Raw genomic sequence first — 21644 nt, forward strand, 5'->3', positions numbered from 1 at the left:
TAACAACGTTTCAAAGTTACTGCCTTTTCGCTTTGGTCTCGTATCTTGAACTCGAGTCATTGAAATGTCAAGAACGAGACATGTTACCAAAATACATAGGAGAAAATTGGATTAAAATAATCGAATAACGTATTACTCGTTATGTGCAAAGTGCATGATAGGGCCGACGGAGAATGGCGAGGCAAATTTTTGATTTCTGTGGGCTTTAATGTTAATACAGCTTGACGCTTGGCCACTGTTAGACAACTTATAGGTATAGTCATAGCCGTTTAGCAACCGACACAATCAAAGTTTACTTTAATTCGCGTTTAAATTGATATTATTATACTAAATTTCATACAATCGCTACGATGCTTTATAGAACTACAAAACTTTGTCGAAATAACAATGACACACAATTTTTTAAAGCAATTTTTCGTCACAGGCTGACCAATATAAATATGACTCCTAATACGAATGGATGTTACAAGTAGATCTATACTGGCCGATCTCATCATCGATTACGAATGTTCTGTCAATACATACCCACAAGTAATTAAAACGGGTCACATAGTATAGAATACCCGTACAAACTGACTCTTCTAAATTGCTATTGAGTGTAGATAGCACACCCATCAAGCCGGCCCCTGAGCTTCAATTAACAGGGGCGCAAAAACGCGTACAACGAGCAACGCTTCTTAAATGACCATAAGTAGATCTTATATCTTTGCAATAAGTTTTATTTATTGTCAGTCAACAGTATGGACGATTGTAAATTGGTCTACGATATAATTAGACGATGCAAAAAACCTACTCATAGTACTCATAATGTTATAACATACCGCTTCAATGATTTGGGGTTACATTTATTTTGTAATGATGCTTGTACCTAGTCGAATTCGCGTTTATAGGTAGGTAGTCTTTGTCTTTATATGTTTACATATTGAGGTAAAAGTAAACAAAACCGCACGTGATAAAAATGACAACTTTGACGAATAACCGAGTTTAATTTATTTCAATAATCTTGAAAAAATTTTGGGCAGGGTAAAGCATATTTGATGCATGTTTCGTACTTATCAGCTCATTTTACAAACCGTGTATTTGTGTATTGTAGCCTGTACGAGTAAAAGGATAATTCTAAACACTGTAACGCTCTTGGCTATGATTCCATATGGCGCGTTTTTATAGGTTTGTCAAGCGTGCGTCGACGTGGTAATAATAGTTTATGCAACTGTCACATAACGAGATTTCAGTTACATATTACAGAAGTAGTGAAGTATGTACAGTTTGTATTTTGAAAATTTGGCCTAAATTCACCAGTTCCAACAGTCCTCGTAAATTCACTTCAAAGAGTCCGTAAACAACACGTAAATAATTCCATATCGTTCGTCAAAACTCGACGCAAATCCATTTATACGCGCTCCATAACATATGGTTAAAACATCAGTGTTGGGCATATCGAGGGATAACTTAACATACGTCCTATTAGGCAGCGTTTTCGTATTATGAAATAGACTTTAGTAATCAGTTGATAAGGTGTGTATTAGGTTGAGATGAAAATGTAGTGTATGAGCCTGTTGGAGATATATGATTTCTGGAACAATTGGTCTTAGAAGCGAGGCCATCGAACCTTACAATAGACATATAGTTAATATAACTATCAACTTTTACGACAGATATAGAATATTGAACAATAGACTCATATATAATAAAATAATGATGATAATTACAAAACATACTCGTATTTATTAGTATCTATAGAATTATCTATAGCACGATGACGTACCGATTTATCTGTAATCTGCATACTAAATAGGTATTTAAAATTTATACAATAACCTTGTGATTTGATTGATTGAGAAAGTGTAATCCGGATCGATAAGACTGCAGCAGATGGATAAATCGTAAATCTGAATAGCCAATGAGAATATTATGCTTGTAATGTACTCATGTAGGTATTGTATCTGTTGTTGTTTTATTATTTTACCACAATAATTTAAACTGTGTTTTCTTAATGTGAGTTTTATATTTTTATGAGGCTTGTGAACTTTTCAGTAGGACAAAATGTTTGGCTCTAACCCAAGGAAATTCAGACTAGTTCTAGATCTAGAACAAGCCAATGTATTAATGTAGACCCCATTATTAAGGAAATACGAAGACCTATAGGTACTTTATTGAAAAAGTATTTTGGCAGATTTACTACACAAATCCAAACTTTCATTCTGTTGGGAAGTACAGTTATATAAAATATACGCGTGTTTCTGCCGCCTAATATACACTTTGTGAGGCTATGGAACGCGTTGCCATCTCCGCTAAGGCAGTGTCAGTGTGTAGCGTCGCTGAAGGCAAAATTAAAGAGGTTATGGCAATAATATTAATGTCAATTGAACGACACGTAGGTAGGATTGTGCGGTTATATATAATTAGTACATTACTGCAGACGCCGGGAAAGAAGGGCTTGCCGGGTGAGTAGGTATAGCCGGCCGACCGTAGGGAGGCCGGATAGTGATACGAAGCCGGCAAGACCTTTTCACGGCTAGGCATGTATAGTGTTTTTCTCAAACATGCAATGAAATAAAAAAATACACCACAAAAAAAAACAAATTTATAATCTTTATAATAAAAATCCAACTTCACAACAAAAGTTTTTTAATTTTCCTTCCAATCCCGCCATAATTGTTTTTTTTTTTACGGAAGTCGTCCGTATTTCGCGTGTGTAGTGTTCGAATAGACCTTATTAGGGCCATTATACACAATCTGATAATAAGAATCTCAATTTCTATAAATAAAATAAATGCAGAGGATTTTAAATATTGTCTATGGTCTCTGGTGACTTACGTATAGACAAAATTTTAAATTTATTCATCAACACATTGAATCATACAGATTCGTATTCTTAATATCAGTACGTTCGTGTATAACAGGCGTTAACACGGATATTTTGGTCCGATAACCATTCAGTCACTAAAAATATTTAAAAAAATATATAATTCGGCTGTTTAGCCTGTTCATGGACACAGACCCCATCTTTACATTAGAATTTAAAAAAAAATACTTCCCGGCCTAGGCCTTCAATTTCGTATGAAATTCCTTTACGGTTCTCTGGAGTTGCTCCGCCCTAAACGTGATACTTCGAAGCCTGATATAACGCCCGGAGCGACAACATTTCATTGCATGTTTGAGAAAAATATATTTGTAGGTATATATATATATATATATTTAAATGTATGTATTAATATTTTTATGGATATATATTTGTTTCGTATATTTATACATGTATATGCCTTTGCACATAATGCATCGCATCGTATTTAGTTATGTTTCTAGGGTTAGCTACTTCTTTTAAGTTTCGCCGTCATGTACAATTTATCTTAGTTTGACTACCATTTCATAATGTATCTCTCAGTTACTTAAAGGTTAGCTGGAAGAGATCCCTTAACGAGATAAGTTCGCCTTTGTACACATTTACTGGATTATCTCTGTGTTATGTACTTGTTTTGTGCAATAAAGTGTTTACTACTACTACTACTACTACTAATTTCTTGAGTCACATCACTCGTTCAAGTATTTCTACATATTGATGATAGGGTAAAACACCCAATGATGACCCTTTAAAGTACAGTACCACTGCTACCCTTAGTTACAGTTTCGTTCACCCTATTTCCGGTTGATTATACGTATGTCCCTTATTTTGAAATTAAGGTCAATGTGGCTAATTCCGTCATAGGGACTATTCCGTCTACTAGCGTTTTTCTCCAACAACGAAACAGATTTGATAATTTCATCGACAAAGCAGCGATTGCTTTTAGTTTCAGCAATCAAAAGCAGGTGTTTTTTCCTACGATTTAAAATCAAAGAAATTTACGCTCGTGGACGGAATTAGCCACATTGACTTTACGCATCTTTATAGACAGATTAGTTTCAACGTGAACTCGTGCAACACTGCAACATCACGTTTTACTCTTGCTTTACATTGTGGTGTTCTGGTAAATCGTTTAGTCGCCCTGTTTGACAACATCCGGTGACGTCTGGCACGTAAGACAGCCCGTTCAGTGTTTAGGAGAACGCTCGTTTTGCATGGTCGTTGGCACACTTTTTTTTTAAACGTAGGCGTAATGTATCGTATGTAGCCAGTACTATAGTCAGATACGTACTGCAACATCACGTTTTAATCTCGCTTTACATTGTAGTGTTCTCTTTAATTTTTGACGACCGGTCTGGCCTAGCGGGTAGTGACCCTGCCTGTGAAGCCGCGGTCCTGGGTTCGAATCCCAGTAAGGGCATTTATTTGTGTGATGAGCACAGATATTTGTTCCTGAGTCATGGTTGTTTTCTATGTATTTAAGTATTTGTATATTATATCTATCGTTGTCTGAGTACCCACAACACAAGCCTTCTTGAGCTTACCGTGGGGCTTAGTCAATTTGTGTAAAAATGTCCTATAATATTTATTTATTTATTTATTTATTTATTTAATTAAAGTACAGTGCCACTGCTGCCCTTAATTATAGTTTTGTTCATTTCAGGTTGTTTATATGTCCCTTACTTTGAAATTACGCATCTTTAGACAAATTAGTTTCATTCAACGTGAACTCGTGCAACACTGTAACATCACGTTTTACTCTCGCTTTACATTGTGGTGTTCTGGTAAATCGTTTAGTCGCCCCGTTTGACAACATCCGGTGACATCTGGCACGTAAGACAGCCCGTTCAGTCTTTAGGAGAACGCTCGTTTTGCATGGTCATTGGCACACTTTTTTATTAAACGGAGGTGTAATATATCGTACGTAGTCAGACATTATCCAATGATTAGTTATCGTCAACAACACTGCAACAGCATGTTTTTATCTCGCTTTGCATTGTGGTGTTCCGGTAAATCGTTTAGTCGCTTTGTTTGACAACATGGTGACGTCTGTAGCCCTAGCACATGATTGGCACAACAGTATCTCGCGGCGAGATAGACTACCCGTCTTTTTCTAACTATGTTAATAAAACAGGGACGGGTAGTCTATCTTGCTGCGAGCCTGGCTGGTACGTAAGACAGCCCATTCAGAAAACAGTGTTTTTTATCTAACTTGCATAGGCTGAGCTTATAGCTAAGTCACAGCCTCAGAGCATATAATACTAGAGAGAGGGCAAGCCGCCGGCGGCCGTGTCGCAGTTGTTAGCTCATTGAGCATACAACGCCGCCAGTTCGCCGTCCGTTGTTACCGAGTATGCACGCGCGCTGTTCACCGAAAAACTTCTGTTTTTTACCAAAATGCCGAGTTGTGCAATAATTACTTGTAAACATCGCAGTGATTTGATTAATTTCCAGACCAATGGGATCACTTTTCACAGGTTTCACTACTTATTTCAAATAAAACCACGAATTCAACGTAATATTCCGACTTGTATCCATGTAAGCTTACACTTGCGTGTCATTTAATATGTTTCATATACAATGCTGCTGTACAAGTAACATGATTGCAAAGTACAGTGTTTACGCCGCAATGAACTGGGTACAAAACGATTCACTCAATGAGAAATTTTCTCATAGTGCAGCAGCGATGTGCTCCGCTTGGATAGTGCTGTGCGGCACCTATAACACGTATCGATAAAACCAGCCCAGGGTTAGTTGACGCTAAAAATAATTTAAAAATTTAAAGATGGTTACTGTCTTTAATATAATATATTATTATAATATTATTTAGTATAAATTTTGTGTAATTGGTTACCTAATGGTATGTATTTATGTATGAGTATACTTTATTGCACATGGAAATAAAAACGAGAAACATAGTTACAGAGTAAATTAAATACAACAAAGGCGAACTTATCCCTGTATGGGATCTCTTTCAGTTAACCTTTGAGGAAACGAATAAACAAAAGTAATGATGAATGACAAACAAAAACAATAGTGTACAATCACTAAAATTAATGAAATGCAAGTTTTGAATACACATTGCTAGTATTGCTACAAATAATATATATAAACATAAATAGAAATACTTAAATAAATAAAATAAAGCGTATATATATAAATATAACCTAAATAAAATAAATAAATACTCGAACCAGAAAAGTAAAGGAAACTAAAGAAGTACTAATCGAGGAAAACCGAATTACTTATGTATCGGAAAGCCACAATTTTTTAAGCCTCTCCTTGAGTGATGCTACAGATTGCAACAGTGTCTGCCTACTGTGCACGAGGTCTCGGGTTCATTTTACTGGGCAGTAATTGACTATAAATATTAAACGTAATATACCCGCGTGCATTTGCACAGATACGAGGGGTGTTCAAAATATTCTCGGTATGAGAATGAAAACAAACAAGTACGAAAAGTTTGATATTTTTATTTTTCAATATACTCCCCCCCTATGTTCATACACTTAAAAGATCGATCAATTATTTTTTTTAATCCTGCATAAAAATATTTTTTATCTTTGGTGTAAAAATGCTCCTCCACTGCCGCCTTCAATGCTTCATCATCGGAAAATTTATTTCCACGCAGATCCTTTTTAAGATTGGGGAACAAAAAGAAGTCGCTGGGGGCTAAGTCCGGACTATACGGTGGGTGAGTAACAGTTTCAAACCCACATTCAACAATAGCTGCCTTGGCAATATGAGCAGTATGGACGGGGGCGTTGTCATGCAGAAGCATAACACCTTTGGTTAACTTTCCTCGCCTCTTTTCTTTGATTGCATCCTTTAATTGACGTAGAATGTTAGCGTAGTACTGTCCTGTGATATTTACACCTTTTTCTTTATAATCGATCAGTAATACTCCTTCACAATCCCAAAATATCGTGGCCATGACCTTGCCAGCTGAAGGGATGACCTTGAACTTCTTGGGATGAGCTGAACCCTTAATGTGCCACTGCATGGACTCTTGTTTACTCTCTGGGTCATAATGATGAACCCAGGTTTCATCTCCAGTAACTATTCTTTGCAGCACCTCATCAGGATTTTCACCGCACAGGTCAATAAAATCGAAACAACAAGCTACACGCATGTCTTTTTGAAGCCGAGTCAGCATTCGCGGAACCCATCTTGCACTTACTTTTGACATATTAAGATGGTCATGGATAATATCATGTACGGTACCAATAGAGAGATTGGTTACTTGTGCTATAGATTTTACCTTCACTCGACCATCTTCCAATATAAGTTTTTCCACTTTATCAATATTTTCTTGTGAAGTAGCTACTACAGGCCGGCCAGGTCTAGGGTCGTCTTCAACACTCTCCCTTCCACGTTTAAACTCGCTTGACCACTTTTGAATGGTAGATAAAGAAGGAGCAGACTCACGGTAAACACAATCCATTTCCTCTTTTATGGTTTTTTGATTTTTACCCTGTTTTGTCAAGAATTTTATCACGCATCGATGTTCTAATTTAGTTAACATTGTCAATTCCCACATGATGTTCATGTTTGTTCAGCAATTGCAGAAAAACAAAAGAACATCTCGGTTCGAATTATACTTTTTTTTAATGTCAATGAATAAACCTTAGCGGCCAGTAACGAAAGAAATTTTAGAAGAGGTTGTAAGATATCAATACCGAGAATATTTTGAACGCCCCTCGTAAGAAAATTATTGTTTTTTATTGCTCTATAATAAATTAATAATCAAAAATTCGATGTTATTATTGCAATCAAATTTCGAATGCCTTTTTTCTGAACACATCATATGACATTATTTAATATGTGTGTAGATGAAGTAATGTATGCAACTATACATTATTAAGCAATTTAAGCATAATAATTTACAGTTACGTAAAGTTTATGTAACTGTACATTCCTTATTTTTTGATAAACTACTAATATCTACTTAAATCAAATGTCTTGTTTTAACAAGTAAATTTATTCCATAAATAGGCAATTAAGAACAATGATTCCGAATATTTATATTTGAAAGTGTTCATGAAGTTATCGACACACAGTCTTTTCCGACAGTCGATCAAATATCGATATCACGGTGTCCCGGCTCAGTTCCCGTAATTATCGTTGTGTGCGTGCGTGATGACACGACTCGCTGGTCGTTCGCATGTACACAGACATTGAAATGATGCGCGTGTATTGTGCAATAGGAGCGTCCATCTACAAGTGTGCGTACTTTAGGTGTGTGCGTGCGTTGTCTTTATAATTACTGGTGCTTTTTGTGTGTTCGAGAACTTGCGACAGGCGTATTCAATACAAATCGCCGGGCATGCCCGATCTCCTTCCTTCCTATATCTGTGGTCACAGCAATTCGCTAGTGGGTTTATCGGCGCGTGGACTCAGCGGCCTCCGCGGGCGACAGGAAATGCATAAATGCGTTTTGGGTGGCTTCACTAATAGCAAACATAATCGTTTACCTAGATCAATAACTAAACTGCAAGTTGGTACAAAAACACGACGATATACCCAGTGTTGTCAGTTTACTAGAGGGTTTAAGCGATCATCATAGTGATGTGGATCTGCCGCTCCGGAATGTGAGCGTGCTCATTAATCCCCCTAGTCCCGATGTCCTTTTAAGAGGGTAAAATCAAATTTTGAACTATAATGGAATTAAAGAAGGTTCCAAATTCAAAACTGCAAAGATAACAATGGTTAAAATTATGTCCCACTCACACAACGGAGCGATTTATTGAATTATTCTTTAAATACTTTAATTATATATAGGTTTAATTTGCGGATCCGCATCCAATGTGAAGACCGCATTACCGTGCATGCCGCTGGCGGCAGGAAATTACCGTGGAGATTTGTATAAAGCTAGCGAGCGTCTGGAAGACTCCAATGGAGGTAACTGAGTATACGTGAAATAAGCGGGGTTTAGCGGTGCGACGATTCATCACCATAAAATAACGCATAAAAGCCGGGGCGCGTCTAATTGCAAATAATTATAAAGCGTTAGCAATAAAAACAGATAAATAAACGGATTCTTTAAATAGCTTAGTATTCACGACGTTTTGAATTCGTTTGTGGGCTCTTCCGTAGTATAATTTTAAGTGCCATATTAATTCCCGAGTAAAATTACGAAGATTTTCGTTACGCGGTCAACGATTCGCAAACCGTTTCCCTCCATACGTACGCGATGATTTCGATGTTGACTTAAAGAAATAAAAGATAATAAGACTAGGCTGTAGAAATGATACGAGTTAATCATTTATACGTGCCCTAACATCATTATGATGGTTTTCATTTACGTAATTGTATATTTTATTCGGGAAATAGTTTACATCATAAAAAATACGCTAATAAACATATATATAATAAAGCTACATTTACTTCAATACTTGACACCTACTTTAAGCATCTAACTGCCTTCCTAATTCGAATTTTAAGATACGTCAAATATTAGATATAGAATCGATATCGGATATGTCAGTGTCAAACAAGAGTCACTGGACACTTTTTTGACACTGACATATCCGATCCATATCGTTTCTAACTTTCTATATCTAATATTTGACGTATCTTAAAGTTCGAATATAGCTGTAATTTTCACACGCGATAATTTTAATTTGTAACACAGATGTCACCCGCGTCACGCACGTCTCATGAACTACAGCTTTCTACTTGCTCTCAACATGTGCTTCCTTTTTGGACGAGCCTCTGGTCTCTGTACGTTCGCTCCGCTTTTGTACTAATCAATATCTGTTCTAAATATGGCGATTTGAGCAGCGTTTTGCTTACTTTTCGCTGTGAAGTGAATAATCACAACTATCACAAGTGAATCGCAAGAGCGCATTCATAATATCCCGGTCGTATATAGAAGTATAGTTATTAACTATAAGGAATGAAAAAAAAAACCCTTCTGTCACCAACAACTTGGTAGTTTGTTTCTACCTACATGCAAACTGCTTTTGTTATATCCTGATGAATATCATTTGATGTTTACCAATACGTACTTTTTCATTAAATAACTAAAACCTTGAAGTATAGATTGAAAGATGGGACGACGATCGCTTTATAAAAAGTATTACCTAAAAATCACTCTTCTTTGATACTATAATTAGGGTCCCATAAGATAAAACCGAAAACGAGCTCAGTTGATTGATGAGAAGATTAACTACTTATATTGGGAGAAATCACGACCTGTGCCCTGTTTATCAAAAGCTTGTAACTTGTAATACAAGTGTAAGTACCTTTCTAACAAAAGCTGTCAAAAAGGGACTTCCACTTGTATTACAAGTAACAAGCTTTTGATAAACAGGGCACTGGGGCCCGTTACTCGAAAGCTTGTAACTTGTAATACAAGCGGATGTCACTTTTTGACAGCGTTTGTTAGTTAGGGACTTCCACTTGTATTACAAGTTACAAGCTTTTGAGAAACGGGCCCCTGCCGTATTATACTTACGGCATCGGCATTATACTTATGCGGTGCGGAATCGCCCTTTGACATATCTTTGAAGAGCGTTCGACTGTAAGCAACAAGGTTAACCTAATCGTACCTATGATTACAAGATAGCGAGGGACATACGTACGTATCTAAGTATCTGTATATCTGACTACACTACGACCAAGCTCACATTCGATCAGACAAGGTTATTTGATAGATTAAATAGAGTAGGTAGATAAATAGGCTATCACGTCTCAGCCAAAGCATTAGCGATTACGATTTCTAGGCCTTAGAAAAGATACGACTCATAAAGTTAACTTCCTTTTATTTATAAAGTTTCCTTCCTTCCTTTTATTTATAAAGTTTAGATTCCTTTTATCTACCTAGACAAGTAGACTATCACGTTTCAGCCAAAGCATTCGCGATTACGTTTTCTAGGCCTTAAAAAAGATACGAGTACCTACGACTCAAAAAGTTAGAATATGTTTATTATTTCACGAACTTCCTTTTATTTCTAAAGTTTAGATTCCTTTTTAAAACTATGTAACATTTCGATCTAAACTACGACTATTGTAATAAACAATTAAACATACATGCTTACATTGTGCTTTAGTTGCAATTTTATACTTTGAATTGATTGTTGAATGAAATTCAATGCCCTTACATGTTGTACAGTCGCCATCACATATATCGGAGCGGCCAAGGTGTTCACAATACCTGAACACGCAATCTAACGCCTTGACAATAGAGGCGTGTTCAGATATTTGTGAGCGCCTTGGCTGCTCCGATATATCTGATGGCTACTGTACAATCGGCAATTAACTCTAAAAGTGTCGACGCACTCACGCTTCGTTCGTCTTTCCCCTTATTTAAATTGAGTCACAATTAAAAACAAACTTGTTCTTTTGTGCCTCAATTATTTTCTGTTAAGACATGTGGGCAAAGCATAACCAGTAGTGAGTCATATGGAACATGGACCGGAGCGTATCTCCTGGCCCCTATTTCACCAAGCCGACATTTGTCAGTGACATATGTCGAGTGACAATTGTCAAGTGACAGGTGACAAGTGACAATTTCGTAAACTGTTTTTGTATAGAAGTGCTTATAAACATGACAGGCATTTAGGTACAATTGTCCATCTTTCATTTAATGACAATGATTTGGTGAAACAATAGTAGTTTTTATAAGTCGACATATTTGTCAATTTGTCGGTAATTATTGACATGAGATCGGAGCTGTGTCAGGCTTGGGCGACAATTGTAGTGTTTCCGTTGTTAGTAAACCCCGTTATCAATGTTGCATTGAAAATAAACGTTGGCAAAACTTTGTACCCTAAATTCGCCTTAAGGGTAGAAATAAAAATCGCTTTAAATCGCTTTTAAATTCTTCTTAACTAGCATGAAATCATAATTCCACTATAAACTGTAATTGTTGCCTATGAAGTCGTTTAGTAATTCAACATTTAGGATTTGGATATGGAATAAGTCTCAGTATAATAGTTTTCATAATTTAAAAAAATTATAATGCGAAGTTGGGGACCGGTAGCAAAATTAGGTACCTATGTTGAGGTAGGTAACGTTTTTTTAATTGACTTGGGCGAAGTTGGGTACTAACAGTAAAGTTAGGGTTTTGGTTAATTAGAAAATGAATCTCCGCGAAAGCAATAGTGGTGATACTCTTATAGTATAAGGGAATATATAAATAAAGTACGAATAGATTTCTACTTTGACGTCATTGACTTTGCATTTGCAGAAAAAATAACTTAAAAGTAACAAAAAAATTATGCTTTCACGCCTTGTCAACAAATAATGTTTTTTGCAACAAATAATACGCTGCATTAGATGGGGTTGGGATCTCAATCAATATCATGTAAGTGATGACAACACGGCACATCGAACGCAATTAACGATCTCTTGTCAAGAATTGACAAATATGTCGACTAGTAAAAATTTAGCTTGTTTCACAAAATAATTGTCATTAAATTTAAGATGGACAATTGTACCAAAATACCTGTCATGTTTATATGAAGTTCTATACAAAACAATTTACGAAATTGTCATCTGTCAATTGTCACATGACAATTGTCACTGGACATATGTCACCTGGCAAATGTCGGCGTGATGAAACAGAGGTCTGTCATTTTTTTGACAATTGTCGTACCTGTCAGCATGGTGAAATAGGGGCCTGGTCGTTCACAAAGGGTGACGTCAGAGCCGTGACGTCATTTGCTCTCGTCATATAAAAGGTCAGTGTTGGTTTTGCATGTTTAGAAATGTGATAAAAATATGTGAAAAAAAAGGGAATAGTAGCTTTAATTTAATTTTTATAATTATTTTTATTAGTAAGCAGTTGAAGTTTATTTGGCAGTCTTTCGTGATTCGTGATACTCGTCTCGCCTCGCCTAGCTGGGCCTGATTTTATAAAGTTAAAATGTTATAATACAATACAAATCCTCTTTATTGCACAACCTCAGAATAAATGTAAATGTATATTTTATAAACCTAATTCGCCATTATTTTAAAAGAACTCTTCTTAAACTCTTTCTAAAGAACTCTAACAGATCACAGAGAGGGGGTGTCGAATCGTAACAAACTACTGTAATATTTTTTGAATGAATATTAAATTTGGAATTGTTTATACGAGGCGTTTCTGATGTTTAAGTGCCTATATCAAGGCGACTTGTTAAACCACCTATTTCTGCTGAATTGCATTGATTATCAACTTGATAATCAAGTCACTTACATCGCGAAAGAAGTTTCAAACAGGTTACAAAACTAACAAATGCCTACTGTTTAATTAATTTTGTTTACGACTGTTTTTATTAGCGTTTTAGTGACGACCTGAGTTCTTTATTAAGTTAATTACCTATGTGTTAATGTTATGACTAAAATCGAACGCGAGAAATTTAAACATCATGATCGTTCTGATTATTTAAATAAATGTAAATGAAAGAAAACATTTGTCGCGCTAATATGACAACAAAGGTGTTTCCATGCACAGCAAAGTGATATAGGTATAGGTAATGTGCAAATCATTTGATCAAGTACAGTCAGCAGCAAAAATATGTTACTCTTCGAAGGCCGCAAAAATATGTGACACACTCATAGAGCCATAAGGCTCTACAAAAAAGATCGTGTCAGATATTTTTGCAGCTTTCGTTGTGTAACATATTATTGCAGGTGCTAATCAATACCCACCATATGGTCAAAACTATAAGTGCTTTGTTACGAAGAACGCTACGATGCGAAATAAACATCGACACAGAAAAGTTATCAGCGACGGAACCGAAAAATTACATACCTACAAACTTGAATTGAATGACAAATTGACAAGGTACATTTTGCCTCAAAACAAAGTTTGAGACGATTCTCTTTCCCCTTAATTATTCGTTAATAAGAATAACCAAGTGTTCGCCAGCGAGCGAGTCATAAATCTATCCCCCCGCCAAAATCAATCGAGACGCAAGGATCTAATGATGGGGCTCTTATTCTATAGTGTCGAGAAATAATGTATTGTATGGAGGGTTCTACCATTAAAACACGTCGGTCCACCATAAGTATGTGCCAACGTCGGTTACTTTCTTACTTTGGATGGCCATGTTATGCGTAGAGGTGATGAGAGTTTAGGAAAAGTGATCGTGCTCGGAAAAGTGGAATGTGTAACAGCTCAGGGCCCCAACCAATTAAATGATCTGACCAAGTTAATTACTAAATTAATAGTTTAAATAAAAAACACTAGAAAAACACGCTTCAGACCTTGAAACCTAATCGTGGTCAAAGTTCATTACAAGACTTTTCAAACAAATCCAAACATAGCTATGATACGATGTTCCATCATGAAGTTCCAGTTCATATCTTCCGGCTCCATCAGCAGATCAGTTCGACAATACCATATTATTGTATTGTCATCAGAACTACATACAGCTGCCAATTTTCATGACGCTACGATCCTTGGAAAATGGTTAAATTAGTTACCTTAGATTTCATTACATAGTTACATACAGGTCGACCTAATAAAAGCGTGTTAAAAAGGCCAAACATTACGATATAAAACTAAAAAACAAAACACAGCTGTTTTACTTAATTATACGTTTGAACGTCATTTCTAGACTCCGATTTGGTTTAATTAGAAATCTAGTATTACGTACAGTACAGTCACCGTACAGTACACGCAATTCAGACGACAGCAAAAAACCGCATATAAATATAGTAAAAAATCACGTTTGACAGTTAATCTAGTCATTGTACATGCACGGTCTAGTGAACAGCTAGACGGGTGTTGCTGTTGGTAGTGGTCTAGTGTGTACCTACTTATATCTATGCAGACCACAGGGAATGCAAGTGTGATGTGCGTATACGTGCTAAGGTTGCCATTTGGTGACGTATGATTGGCGGGTTAACAGTTTAGGTCGCTAAATTACGAGAATATTAAAAAGAATGTTTAATAAGTTTTTGTTTTGCAAGAAAGCTACTGTATTTTTTTTTTGAAATTCATAGTAGCCTTTTTTAACGTTACTATGATGGACGGATGTCCAGTTTGAACTCAAACTTGGCGTCTAAATCGCTTCCGCTTCCGCTATTATACAGCGTCTGCTATAATAGCTGCTGCTGCTGCTGTAGTCTTGTGTCCTTAGTCCACCCTGTTCAAATGATCGGTCACATCACATCACCAGCGAGCGCACATAATGCGATGCCCTTTTTACACGACGAACTGAAATCGCGCCCACTGGCGCATCCGCGTACTTTGTGGCCTCTGTCCACCCTTTTCTAATCACCAGCGAGTGCACAATGCGTCCGGGGCTCCGGCGGCGCCAGCGATGCACTTTTACGAAGCGATCTGAAATCGCTACCGCTACCGCGTACCTTGTGTCCTCGGTCCGCCCAGTTCAAATTACTGGTCACGTCGCCAGCGAGCGTACATAATGCGGCTGACGGCGATGCCCTTTTTTACGCTGAGCGGAAGGCGATAATCAAATCTAACAGGTGCAGGGTGCATTCGGAACTACAGGACTGTGACGCAGTCTAACTATTAGAGAAGTAAATGGTACCTTTGATTGCGAGTTTTCTTGGGGAAGTAAATGGATATTATACGAACAATAGCGACACAGATCATTGTATTGTAGCGTTGGCAGTTAACTTTTTCCGTTTTGGTAATATCTTTAATATAAGGACTCCTCGTGTATTACAGATGACCCTTATATATTGATGGACCATGCACCGGTTAGTGCAGGTGCATGAATAGGACTTTAGAGGGTTTTACTTATTAAAATAAAGTAAAATGTTACATGAATTATTCATTTCTTAAATAATTAATATAATTCAAACCGAGAGACTAATTAAATTCGGAGACATTTTGATACGCGGTTTTCGGACGCGCATAGCGTTGTCTCGCTCAAATATCGGAGCGGCGTGCGAATCGCATCTAGTGTGGTAATCGCCTATATATTGAACATGCCCACTTTAAATGTAACAGTGTCTATATCTCTATATGGACACAACAAAAATTATAACAATGATTCATAAAAACGTAGATGAAAACAGGGGCACTATAACGTAGGGGGTAAAATTATATGGTTGGCTGCCCACCCCGCCGCGGATTGCGGCATGATCATTATCTAACTTCTTACAGTCAACAGCACTTGTTATTCTATTTTTTGCTGTTTTAAATTTTTAATATATTCCACCGAAACAAACGTCAAAAAGGGACTAAATTTGACAGGCTTGGGAATGTGAACTGGACGTTTTCTAAAATAAATATGTATTGAAAACCCGCTTCTCACAGATCCTGGTGTTTTTGGTTCTTTCAACTCGAATCACTAGCATATTCAATCCTGATGATAAAAAAACTTGTCCCAAAAATTTGTATGAAAATTGTACATTCCACTACGTCACGTCCATACAAGTGAATTTTTTTCTCATAATAAAACGTGACGTAATGGAATGGACATTTTGGGACATCTTTTTTTAATGACGGAATGCAGAATGTTGTCGATTTTGAGTAGAATGAGCCCAAGAACGTCCAGATTTGAAAGAATCAGGTTTTCGATATTTATTTTAGAAAACGCCCAACTGAACTGAGTATTTGAATAAAATATATAAGATTTGTTTATAATACTTGGATTACAAATTCGACAAAAATAACAAACAGTAAGCAATTGTCAAATATCTCATGTTTCTTTTGTCTAAAATGCACTGTGAGCCTACAAAAGAAATACAGGTCTTTCTTTTCTGTGAGTGTGACATTATATAGGACTTAGCTTACCTATATGTACATAGTTGTAAAATTTTACAGGTCCAGCACATGATTGGTGCGACAGTATCTAGCGGCGAGATAGACTATCCGTCTTTTTCTGTGTTAATAAAAGAGGGACAGGTAGTCTATCTCGCGAGATACTGTCGTGCCAATCATGTGCTAGCCCGGCAGATAATTCTTGCATTCCTATTGCATAGCAACTGACGTTCACACACAATTACAAATACGGTAATTGATTTCTTATCTCCTGAGTACTTAGTGAAACTCTTTCTTGCATTTCAATTTATGACATGTCTTATCTGTTCGCTGTTCGTACATTATCGTAAACAATGTTTACGAAACAGTTATGCAGACCCCCACAAGATAAGGGATTTCGTGACTCTGAATCATGAATTAGGATTCCTGATCGGGCTGAGGGGAAAATGTTTACGACCCCTGCATTCCGAATATTACCTAAAGGCATAAGGGCGTATGTCGTTAAGAACATCATAAAAGATACTTCCTTTTTTGTAAGCGGTGTAGTGTATTTCAGTGCATGTATTTTAGATGCTCGGGGAGATTATAGGAAAATTAGACTTTAATTCATGTTGAATTGTTGGTGAAGTTGCTGAAGAGATAGAGTTCATTAGAGTCGTTTTTTTTGCGTTTTCGTTCAAGTTTCATACTGATAAAAAATAAACGTTATTTCACTTTGATACCGATTGTAGCTTTAGCTATGAATACATTGCATCTTATCAGCTCTTTCACGTTATTGCATAGGGAGATATAAAATTAAAATTGGATGACATAATACAAAATTCAAGGACGTAAACTTTACGTTTTGCTAATGCTTTACAATAAATCGCACTGGGGTAACTTCGAAAGCGGGATAATTATAAAATTGGCAAATATGTATAAAACCAGAAACACTTCACACTTTAGCAACATTTACGCTTATTACAACGCTTACCAAGGCATTTTTGGATCTAAGAAGAAAAACTTTTGTCACTAGATCCATTTTGGATCTATCGACTGGATCTATAGAGAATGATTGCATCTGCCTTACTGTGTAGTGTTGCTACAGTAGTGCCATTGTCAAAATTACCCTGCTTGCAAAATATTGTCTTCGGTTACCGCGATAGTTACTCATGAAATAAAACTATAAAAACGTATTATATCGCGTATATTGAATTTATACTACATACCGACGTTTTCTTTCCAGCGTTCGTGATCAACGGGTGACGGGGTAAAGGGTTCGAAACCTCGGGATGTAGATGTAGTATAAATTCAATATACGCGATATAATCCGTTTTAATAGTTTTATTTCCTGCTTCAAAAGTTAGCCAAAAGCACCTTACAGAGAAAATAAGGAATGGAAAACCGCAACTTGAGCTAACCATAACGCATTATAGAAATTTCAATAATTGCCCATTAAACTTTATTACATACATCACCCACAAATGAAAACCGCCCGTTTCATGAACCGCACGACATGGCCAACCGTTTAAATGTGTGGTCAGATGTGTCCGAGCCACGTATTCGAAAATACTTTTTCATATCTTTCGTGATCATTAAACTAGCTGTCATCTGCAATATCAAAATATCTGACACGACCAATTGTGTCATATATTTACACGATGTGCACCTTCGAACCTTCAAGATAAGAGCGTACTCCCATCTTAAAGGCTGGCTTTACGCACGTGCAACCCCTCCTGTGTTAAAAATATTTACACTATTGTTAACACTGCAAACCGAGTAGCTGCTATCACATACTTTTCCAAATACCTTATCTCAGAATTTGTTACACAAATCAAAGTATATCACGGTATTGTTGACCCGTCCTTGAGGACAAGTCCTTATCGACGGAAGCGCCCGCGTGGGCGGCACAATGTTAGTCGGTCACTCATTATGTGGGGCTAGGTTATTGTCTGAAAGGTGAATCTGACGATACAATAACGATCTACAAATGCCAGAAAGTGAACAAAGACATCTAAATTCTAAAGAAAAGGCTATAAATTATGCTCCACGTCTTATATTTTTGCACGAACGGCATTGCCATTAATTAAGGAAGCGTAACTATAAAATGAAACGCTGAAAGTTGAGGAAGGAAAACGAAATGCAATGTATATCACTACATAGTATAAAATAAAGCCGCTTCCCACTGTCTGTGTATACTTAGATCTTTAAAACTACGTAACGGATTTTGATGCGGTTTTTTAGTGTTCCGTGCAAAACTTTGTTCTCAATTCACCTCTTCACTAGACTTATTTAAATAGATATATTGATTCATGAGGAAGGTTTCTGTATAATTTGTTAACCCGTGCGAAGCCGGGGCGGGTCGCAAATTTTTTTTCACACCACCTATTCGGAAAAGAGCTTTTTATTCCCTGCTAGGAGGGATCAAAGTGGCACTTTTCCTCCCAGCTAGGAGGGATCAAAGTAACACTTTTCTGTTCTAGCACACCATGTTTACATTTTTTGCACATTATTTTTTTTAGCTTAAATAATCTGTTTAAGCATCAGATTGTGTCAACACTAAGATTTTTTATTTTCCTCATAGTTGATGAGAAAAGCAGTATGTGTCACACGATAGGTATCAAAATTATTTCGTCTTGGGCGTTAACACTTGAATCCCTTATTACGCTCAGGATTCTACAATAGAATCAGAATCCATCGCTTCATTCAGGATTCAATGTACGCCCTTGACAGAAATATATCATTTTGATCCCTTGTAACACAAACTACTATTATAAAGTACTAAGTACATACTTGAGTTACCGTAGACATAACGGCATATTCTAATAATAAAACGTGTCATAACTATCTGAATATTTATCACTTCCTAGTGACATCTTAAAGTACGATCGGAAACAATAATACTATCCGGTCCAAATGAAACGGCCGAAGGAAGAGCTAAGACTAAACATTCTTCAAGACCCCCCGACAAACACATTCTCATTTCCTTTGTTAGCTAAAGATCTAAAGGGCTGCGTGACAGTTCGCATAATATAATTTGACAATCAAAGGGCTTTTGGAGGAAACTCTTGAAGGCTTATTGTACATTTAATACTGGATAAGCTATCTGAGCCGTAAACTCAAAACTTTATAATGCTCTAGAAACTCTAGATTCCGTAGCTCGTTACAGAGTTCAGCGTATAGTTTTAATATACAAATTCCTGGTCTGTATTCAGTTTATTGGATCGGTGTGCTCGCTCGGCTTTATAACGAGTTTGCTTCCAAATATTCCGCGCTGGCTCCATTGTGAGGCACACTATTGCATACTGCACGGTTAATTATGTTCGTATGCTGTTCGCCGTAAACTTGAGAAAACCAGTGGAGAAGTAAAATGACGCAAGTAAACCCACTTATAATTCGTGTATCTTATCAAAATCGCCAGGTATCAAACGATTATACATCAGAAAACAGATAATACCACTTGAAATTTTCATCTTAATAAACGTTGCCGTGTACAAAGAAATTATCTTGAGATCTTAAAAGCTGAAGATCGACAAATCGTCCTCTATGTTTTTGGGGTCTAATAAATTTAATAACGCACAGAAGGCTTGATCCTCGTTGCACTTGAAATTCCTTTGATGATAAAATGAATATTTGGATCCGATCTTAGGCTTAAGAGATCTTCGCGTTACTCTGAACCTTAGGAATTTTGACATTTTATGATCCTGAGATCTTGACCATAAAATCGAAATTTCGCTAGGTATCTGCCTCTCTAATATTACTCCTGCACATTCGACCGATAGAAAGGCAAATAGACAAACGAACGAAATAAATGTATTCATACAGTTCGCGCACGCTTTGACAAAGCAATGAGGGTGCAATGTATGTTGCGAATGAACCGAACTCTCCTACGATTCCTCATGCCGCTACACAGTTACACACTCATCGAGAGAGCCAGAGACAGGTCGAGAACGGGTGAACATACTTCTCGTTTCTCGTGTTGTCTCACCCTTCATATTCATATTCCGATAGGGTCGGTTGTTTGCCGAGACGCTCGGCGAGATGGTATTATGTTGATGTGTGTTTTACCTCGTCTGCAGGCTTGGTGGGCGTGATGGCGACGGTCTCGTTGAAGCAGAGGCACGCGCAGTAGTGCCGGTTCGCGTCCACATCGGTCAGCACCGACACGTAGAAGCGCGGCTCCGACCGCTCCGTCGACAACGCCCATCCTTGTGGCTGGCAGAACTGTGACCAAATAAGTCTATGTAGATTTTTATGTTTCAACACTTTCAACTGTCGGCAGCAAACAGAACAACCATGTGATACAATAGCAAAATACTAAACACAATATACTATCACGATATTAAAGTTACACACAATGTCAAAGCAATCTACCCGTTTCTTGTTCGTCTTGCATTTCGTCTGCACTAGGGCTTGCAAATATTCGAAACTTTCAGATATTCGAATATTCGACTTTTTCTGATGACGTATTCGAATATTCGAATAATTATTCGAATATTATAAAAAATAAGAAAAGGAACGAGAAATCGGTTTATTATCGTTTTATTCAAAAGCTTTTTTCACATATTGCTAAAACTAAGGATATTTGGCAGAAATCCACTTATTTGACTAGATTTTATCATCCTACTATTTATAAGATACCCACATTTATAAAAACAAGTAAAACGCCAAAATTAGACGTATTTAATATTTCTAGATAAAACTTGTTATAAATGCGTCGTCGTTGCGTGAAATAATATAACTTTAACCATCCAAACACCTAGGTATGTAAGATATTTTTTTAGTAGGTAATTATTTTCCGATTTAAATTAACTTGTAATCACTCAGAAGCCTGTAAAAAGGCCTTGGCCTTTAATTTCATGGTATTTTGAATCTTTATTGACTGTATTTGTTTTGGCAAGTTATTATTCCTAATGGTCGGCTAATTATATAATATTGGAATATTTAAGGGAAAAAGTTAGTTGAGTACTGGGTGGATTATTCGTCAGCTAAAGGTGCATGGTTAGATTACCAAGTTGGGCAGGTTTGGTATGATTAAATTTGAGAATTGCGATAAGTGGCAAGGTTTAGACTTCAAAAATTCGCTTAACGTACGCTTGTACTGAATAAACAGAATGACCCTTTAACTTAAAACTTACGGACCGTAAAAATAAC

At 36.8% G+C, this 21644-nt stretch overlaps 1 protein-coding gene across 1 annotated transcript in view; it reads right to left on the reverse strand.

The window, feature by feature from the left end:
* The window catches only part of LOC134654586 (myotubularin-related protein 13), a 97763-nt gene that overhangs the window by 65345 nt on the left and 10774 nt on the right, over nt 1-21644 (reverse strand). The window contains exon 3 of the mRNA XM_063510055.1: nt 20559-20714. Coding sequence (XP_063366125.1) covers nt 20559-20714 — 156 coding nt within the window. The remainder of the gene's footprint in view (nt 1-20558; nt 20715-21644) is intronic.

Source organism: Cydia amplana, chromosome 15 (assembly GCF_948474715.1).
Source record: "Cydia amplana chromosome 15, ilCydAmpl1.1, whole genome shotgun sequence".
NCBI lineage: Eukaryota > Metazoa > Arthropoda > Insecta > Lepidoptera > Tortricidae > Cydia > Cydia amplana.